The sequence below is a fragment of the Lathamus discolor genome, chromosome 3, assembly GCF_037157495.1.
Source record: "Lathamus discolor isolate bLatDis1 chromosome 3, bLatDis1.hap1, whole genome shotgun sequence".
Taxonomy (NCBI): Eukaryota; Metazoa; Chordata; class Aves; order Psittaciformes; family Psittacidae; genus Lathamus; species Lathamus discolor.
In genome coordinates, this window is record NC_088886.1 from 97,279,221 (window position 1) to 97,286,951 (window position 7,731).

General features: G+C 47.3%; 1 protein-coding gene across 1 annotated transcript; it reads left to right on the forward strand.

The window, feature by feature from the left end:
• Positions 1–2,793: 2,793 nt before the first annotated feature.
• On the forward strand, positions 2,794–5,290 carry LOC136011140 (retinal homeobox protein Rx-like). Its single transcript, XM_065672808.1, has 3 exons — positions 2,794–2,888; positions 3,012–3,196; positions 3,272–5,290. The coding sequence occupies exons 1-3, from the start codon at positions 2,849–2,851 to the stop codon at positions 4,223–4,225; spliced, it is 1,179 nt and encodes a 392-aa protein (XP_065528880.1). The 5' UTR covers positions 2,794–2,848; the 3' UTR covers positions 4,226–5,290.
• Positions 5,291–7,731: the final 2,441 nt, after the last annotated feature.

The following is a 7,731-nucleotide window of genomic DNA, read 5'->3' on the forward strand; positions in this document are numbered from 1 at the left end:
CATGCAACAGCAAGATGGTGTGAGGGGAACATAGGCAGCCATGGCTAGTCAGTGTTGTTGCCTGAATTAGTGTACGGTCAGAGTGCAGCTGTAAGGCAAGTTAGCTCTTACATTAGGCCAAGTCCAGGAGACTCGGAAAAAGAGGGTGAGGTAAAGATTACCATCTTCTTTCCTGGAATCTCACTTAAAAACAAAACTCACAATCTAAGTCTCTATCAATTAGCATTGCAAAAAAAAAAAAAAAAAAAAAAAATCTCTGAAAATGAAGGGTGTAAAGAGGCTGCCTGGCAGAGTGCCTGGAACAATAACTCCGGGAAGTGTGAACTGCTCTCTCCATAGCCAGAGGATGTTAACAAAAGCCTGGTCTATTTGACCTAGCTAGTAGTGATGGACAGTCACTATTAGTAAGCAGCGCAAGTCTGTGCAAGTCTCTGCTGACTCCTCCTTATCTTTTCTGCACTGGATGTGGCTATAAGGTGTATATGTGTGTGCTGGAAGGTGTGACTTCCCTGTCATTTTGAGATCAATATTGCAGGCTGCCTGCAGGATCAGCTTTGTGTTGTAGTTAATTCCTTTGAGATGATGTTTTCTGCCATGAAAATTGGAAATCCGGAAAGCAAAATTACAGCATTTGTTCTAGCCCTCTCTGTGTCCAGACTGAATGAGTAAGCTCTTTGTACCCTACAAACATCCTGGGTACCCTTGATCCAGTTTATTATGCACCCCACAATTATATTGGAATTGCAGAGATATGGAAAGGTCATATGCAATTCCATATTTTTTTGTGCCAGTCTAAATCAGAGCTCCTCAGTTCTCTTTTACCCTCTGCTCCTGAGCATCCATCCCCAAGCTGGTGGTTGAACTGAGCTAGCAAAAAAATAGCCTGGCAAAAAAAAGAATGATCAGGTCTTTTTGGAAGGAGTAGTTCATGAGTGGGCTCATTTGCTAGCCAAGTGTGCACTGAGGTGCCTTGTGCAGGAATGCATGCAAAGCCAGGGCTTAAAGGCAGGCATGATTGCACCCTGCATGCTTACAGCATGAAGGAATAGCTGAAGCTGGATTTGCCATAGAGAAAACTGTTAATAAAACTGTACCATCAAGCTTTCTATGTCTAAGCCTTCATCCACCCCTCCCTACAGATGTATCTGAATGTGGAAACTGAACTAAAACCGAAGGACTAGCAGCATACCTTGACTGTATCTAGAACTGCTGAACCACTTGCCTCCTGGCTGCTTTTTTCTATTCTCCACATGACAATTCTTGCTTAAACACATATTTTATTGTTTGCATGAACAGGAAAAAAACTCCAAACTATCCTGAAGCTCTGGGGGAGAAATCTTGTGGGATGTGTCTGTGCTATGACAGTCCAAGCTTATGGGAATGCTGCAGCAGAATAAAAGGGAGGAGTACTAAGAAATTGCTTTGAGCTGTTGCAACCAGATGTTTTGGACTATGTGCTGCTGCCATCTCTCTAACATTCTGCCTTCATATGAACTTCTGCTTGAAAGCAGTATCTAGGTAAAGTGGTTTCTAAAGGCATTTATCTTGCTGTACGGGCAGAGCTGCTAAAGAATCCAGCCTGTGGAGTACTAGACTCACAGGGGCTGACAGTTGCCCCTGCCTGGAAGGACATTTATTTCTATTGTGAGCCACTGCAGTGGTGGGTGCAATATTAAAACCCTTGCCCAGCTCAACTCAAAACTGTCTGCATGGATGTTGGATGTACTGGTCCCTGCAGAATGCAAATGATATGAGACAGCTTTCAGACTTTGTCCCCATACCCTTCAGTTTCAGAGCAAGCTGGAGCAGGTCCCAGATCTGAAAAATGAATGGGGACATGTTGAGATGAAAAACACAGGAAGTAATGATGCTGTTGTTCTTGAACACCTTCAGTGATAGCTATTAATGGTCTCATTTGACAAATTATTGCATTGACTAATTGATTTAGTTCTGTTCTAATCCTGTTCTAACATCTAATCCTTTTCCGCATCACAACTGTCACTCCCTGTAAGTACTTACGTCACTCTTGGCCCTTAAATAAATAATATTTGTGGCCTCTCTTTTGGTCATGATTTCACCTTGGACTGAAAGTACAGACCTTGCTTGTTCTGTACATGTCTTGAATGAATAGAGCTGTCTGGAGGGAAAAAGAAGCAGCAGCAGCCCTAGCAGAGGAAAAGCCTGTGGTGAGCTCTTCAGCACTGCTCAGGCAGGAGGCTGCAGATGCCTGCAGATTGTGCTGGGGGAAGCTTTGTCCTTCACTGTCAGTTGTGGGCTTTGATGCAATGTCTAGTATAGCCACCAGCGTTTTCATTACTGCAGTGGATTCAATTTAAGAGAATTTGCCGTGGATAGAACAGAGTGGGGTAGGCAATGACTTGTAACCGAGTGCAGTAAGTGCCGAGATGGTTTCCATTCAGGAGAAGGTCTGTGTGGAGGCCTCCCCGCAACAGGAGCAGCGCCACGTTTCCAGCAGAGCCCCGGGGCCTGTGGTGCAGAGAGAAGGGGAGACTTCTCTGAGGGCTCCAGCAGAGGCGAAAGATAATTTCATTAAATTATCCACTCTCCATGTGAATTAAAGAAAGGTCCCCTAAAGAAAGGGTTTGTGGCGGCAGTGGGGGCTTCACTGGGAGACGCTTTGGCTCCTTCCATGGGCCGAGCCCTCATTATGTGTATTTTGGTGATGGGATGACAATGGAGGTGTGGGAGACAGCTGTGAGTCACCCTCGCAGGCCCGGCGGCTCCGGCCCCTCGGCGGGGCGGGGGGGGGGTCGCTCACGGCCAGGGCGGAGGGCTCATAAGGCACGGAGCGGCCTAAGCCACCGCACAGCCCGCGGACCTCGCCCCCATGGAGCTCGCCGGCCTGCCTCGAAGCCCCGAACGCATCGGTAAGGCTCTCGGCACTTGCGCGGCCGGGGAGGGGAGGTCAGGGCGGCGGTGGGGCCGGGGAAGCGGGCTCCGGGAGCGCGGCAGGACGCGGCACCGCTGAGCGCCGACCCCTCTCCCCGCAGGCGAGGCCAGGGCGCGTCCCGCCGCCCCCAGCGCGGGGCGGGAGGGCGGTCGGCGGAAGCGGACCACCTTCAGCAAGGCCCAGCTGGAGCTGCTGGTTCGCGCCTTCGAGAAGGAGCCCTACCCCGGCATCGCGCTGCGGGAGCAGCTCTCCGGCCTCACCGACATCCCCGAGTCCAGGATCCAGGTGAGAAGGGTGGGAGGGCGGCTTCCCCGGCAGGGCCGAGGCGGAGCGGGGGCTCAGTCTCCGCTGCCCTCGCAGGTGTGGTTCCAGAACAGGAGAGCCCGGCAGCTGAACCACAAGAAGAGCGAAGCCGCTGCCTACCCCAAGCCAGCCAGTGGCAAGCAAAAACCGACCCGCTGCGGCGGCGGCTGCCAGGAGAGGAGCCGGACGATGGAGGGGTTTGGGCCAGATGGGAGCCTCCTCCATCCACAGCCCGGCCTACCAGGAGGAAACCAGAGTTTCGCTGGTCAGCCTCTGCCCTACTCGGGGCAGCTATACTCAAGGCTCGATACGCATTTCAGGAGCTTGGATAGCACTTCTGGAGCGCCGGGTCAGACCCCAGCGCCCTTCGGTTTGGACTGCATGGGAAAAGGGGTCCCACTTGGTGCAGGAAGTGTGGGGAGTACCCCTCAGGTCTCGTTTCCTGTGCAGCAGGCACAGGAATATCCGTACCTAAAGAAATCTTTCCCTGAAACCTATTACTCAGATGCAGATGTTTTCCAGTATCGTATAGAAGATCATCAGTATCTGGCAGCTAAAGAGAATGTGTATAGGAGGCCTGTCTTAAACTACTTAAATGCTAACCAGGGCCTGGGCGATGAGAACTATTTGTATATAAAGTCAAACATTTCTCCTTTTGGAAAGGGCTCCACTTTCAATTATGTTGAAGGGGAATCTAAGCTTGAGGTGGCGCAGGTGGGGCACAGTCCACCTCTGGTTCCAGCTGATAACACTAGTCCTCCTTTGGTGCTTCCAAAACATGAAGAGGGGTGTCAAGGGACACTTTCTGCTCCAGCCCCATCGTATGGGCAGCAGCTGCTGGAGACAGTAAGTGACTATGACCCTCACTGGCTGGGCATGAGAAATGACATTTTGGGAACTGGGTTAGACTCGCTGTTGGAGAATGAGCAAAACTGGGGGCAAGGTGGGCCAAAAAGTTACATTTTTGCTTTTGGTGGCCAGAACTCAACCTGTCATCTGGGTCACACATGAACCTGACAGGGGGTCTGCTTGACTGATGAAAAACTAATGTGTTTTTGTTGGATTGGCAGTGTTCTCCAAAGTGGCTAGAGATTTTGCAGGTCTGAGTATGGAGTGCTTGTTCTGAATTTTGTGCACTGTCTGGAAGGAGAGCAAAGATAGGCAAAATTAGCAAGGGCTGCAGGAGAGTAGCTGCTGCATGTGTGCTGCCTCATCCTTTGGGAACTGTCACAGAGCTGTTTGCAGCATTCCTGCATGCATCTGGTTATTGGCAGCCTCACATTTACTTGCACATACAGCCTATTTTTCAAACGATGCTGGATTAATTCTGCCCTGAGGCTTGGGGCTATGGTATTGTTTTTGTGGCCTTACTGCAGAGTTCTCTTTCAATTCTGGTCAGAATTCATTTTTAACTTAAATCTGCAGAAAAAAGATGTATTTATAGCTTTTAGTGGAGAAAGCGTTAACATGGGAGGGGTACTAGCATGGGAAAAGCAACCTTGGTGGTGGCAGGGGACAGCTCACTGGGTGTGTTGCGTTTTAGGTGTGCTCCTGATACAGAACACTGCTGGTCTTTCCTAGATACTTGATGTATAGTGTTTTCACTTAAAATGACTACATGTGTAGCCTTTTAAAGGCAGTATTTTTGTGATTTTGTTCTGTATATTTTTTTATTGTCTTTGTTTTGAAATTGTAATTTTCTATTTGCCAAATGAAGGTGTTTTTTTTTTTTTACCTGGGTGATAATGAACTTATAGAACTGCATGCAAAGGAAAAATAAAAATGTGTTCCAGCTTTGTATTCACACATGGCGCCTATTTTTATATTTCTCAAGATCCATGGCCATCTGGAAGACCCCTGTAATCATGGAAGTGTTTTCTTCCTGGAGCGCTGCCATGGTTGTGTATTCAAGCATTATCGGGCCTAGGATGCTGAAAATTCTCTATGCAAATCCTTTTTGTTTAAAATGTGGCTCTGGAATATTTAAGTATGCGAAGATTTTAATATACATGTTATTAACTTAATTACTTTGTTTATAGAACAAAATAAGTAAAATAAAAGTACAACTTAAACACAGACCATTATTTTATTAACAAAGATATCTCTGTCAAGAAGCTGTATGTTTAGCTGCGTACACAAGAGCTCCAGAAAGTCACCACTGACTTTTGTAATTTTTAGCTGTGGCTGTGAAGAAGTCATTTAACTTTTCTACCCTGATCTGAAGATTTTGGAACATACTCATGTCTTGTGGAAGAATCATAGCTTCAGACAATAGCTGCAAGGCACTTTAAACACAAAAAAGTTGTATATTAGAGCTAAGGCCAAGTTGATGATTGTATTTATCTTGCATATATGATTCTTTAGTAGACTTTAAGACTTATTTATTTACACTTTCCCTCATATTAACTTCCTAATGAGAAGTGAGACTTGTTCTTAGACACAGACAGAACAAAAATAGTTTTTTACCTGTGAAAAAGATAAGAAACTGGTGTTCAGAAGTGTATCAAATCAGCTTTGCTTCATAAAGAAAGAGTGAGTTAAAGAGGAAGAGGAAAAAAGACGTCTGAAAAAATGGTATGCCCCAGTAAACCAAACAAGGATGTGGGGTTTTGGTTCCTCCCTGGGGTCAGGGGCCACCTGGCAGGTAGCACCTTGTCTTCCCATTGTATCCTCCCTGGTGATGTAAGTGCATGGTAACCAGCACCCTCTTATGGGGCTGAGGTAAAGAGTTGGTGGGTCACTGGGGGAGAAACTTGATGAAATTTAACAAGGGCAAGTGTAGAGTCTTGCATCTGGGGAAGAACAACCCCATGTACCAGTACAGGTTGGGGGTTGACCTGCTGGAAAGTAGTGAAGGGGAAAGGGACCTGGGGGTCCTGGTGGATAGGAGGATGACCATGAGCCAGCAATGTGCTCTTGTGGCCAAGAAGGCAAATGGCATCTTTAGGGTGCATTAGAAAGGGAGTGGTTAGTAGGTCAAGAGAGGTTCTCCTCCCCCTCTACTCAGCCTTGGTGAGGCCGCATCTGGAATATTGCGTCCAGTTCTGGGCCCCTCTGTTCAAGAAGGACAGGGAATTGCTTGAAGGAGTCCAGCGCAGAGCCACAAAGATGATTAAGGGAGTGGAACATCTCCCTTATGAGGAGAGGCTGAGGGAGCTGGGTCTCTTTAGCTTGCAAAAGAGGAGACTGAGGGGTGACCTCATCAATGTTTACAAATATGTGAAGGGTAGGTGTCAGGATGATGGAGCTAGGCTTTTTTCAGTGATATCCAGTGATAGGACAAGGGGCAATGGGTGTAAACTGGAACATAGGAAGTTCCACGTTAACATCAGGAAGAACTTCTTTACTGTAAGAGTGACAGAGCACTGGGACAGGTTGCCCAGGGGGGTTGTGGAGTCTCCTACACTGGAGATATTCAAGGCCCGCCTGGACAAGTTCCTGTGTGATGTACTGTAGGTTACCCTGCTCTTGCAGGGGGGTTGGACTAGATGATCTTTTGAGGTCCCTTCCAACCCTTGGGATTCTGTGATTCTGTGATTCTCTTGAGTGAGCCTCGTGTCTACAATGCATGCAGCCATCACTCTGTAAGGCATTCTATTCTGTCAAAGCTCACAATGCTGCACCAAGGCAACTGTGTTAGGTGACTGGTGTTGAGCTGTCATCCTGGCTGCTCTGGTTATCCTGAGCATTACAAACCCTTCATAGAGCCCGGGGCACACACGTCCCTTAATATTAAACCCATGTTTCCAGCACTGAAGTGGAATACGCTCTAAATCCTTCTTGAGCATGTCCAAGAAAAAATAAATCATTCTCTCACCACAGAGCTACCTACTGATCATGGTAGAGCTTTTCTGTAAGTTGTGAGTTTATTTTGTTACAAGTCGCTTTTAACAGACCTACCTAGCATGTATTTCACAATAAACACATAGACAAACCTGTGCAGAGCAGTCAGATGCAACACTATGTTGCGATGCTTCTATAAACTTTCACTCCTTACTACGAGGTGGAGAATGCTAGAAGACAAATTAAATGCTTATTCAACACCTAGGAGGTACTGTCACAGTGATGGTATTAGTAGCTTCCCCCAGAACCTTACATGCCGAAAGCATCTCTGCTGTCATACAAGTAGATAATGCTGAGGAAAATGTGGGCAGGAACCAAGTGTGTTCAGTACTGGACTACTCTTACACTGCCTGTAAAATGCCCGTTTACAGAAGATACGAGGATTTTGCATGCTGGATGTTGAGAACTGTATTTTCTTCCACATAACTTGTCACAGATAAAGCGAGGACCCAGTTTTACCCATGTGGTTTACAGTCAGCCTGGTCCTACTCCACTGCTAGGCACCTTGAGCTCTTCATTTGTGGAAGACTGCAAAGTGCATTCCTTTCTTCTCGGCCATCTTCTCCAGCAGCAGGACCAGTGACATCCACAGCCTCTGCAGCTGTGAGTCCTTGCTGGAAGCCACCCACCTGAGAGGCATGATCTGACAAGCACCACAGAGACAGCAGTTCATG

Bases quoted from the DNA above. Each gene is read 5' to 3' on its own strand.
- LOC136011140 (XM_065672808.1), top strand. From the start codon at position 2,849: ATGGAGCTCGCCGGCCTGCCTCGAAGCCCCGAACGCATCG. The intron at 2,889-3,011 runs GTAAGGCTCTCG...CTCTCCCCGCAG, and splicing joins TCGAAGCCCCGAACGCATCG to GCGAGGCCAGGGCGCGTCCC. The intron at 3,197-3,271 runs GTGAGAAGGGTG...CTGCCCTCGCAG, and splicing joins TCCCCGAGTCCAGGATCCAG to GTGTGGTTCCAGAACAGGAG.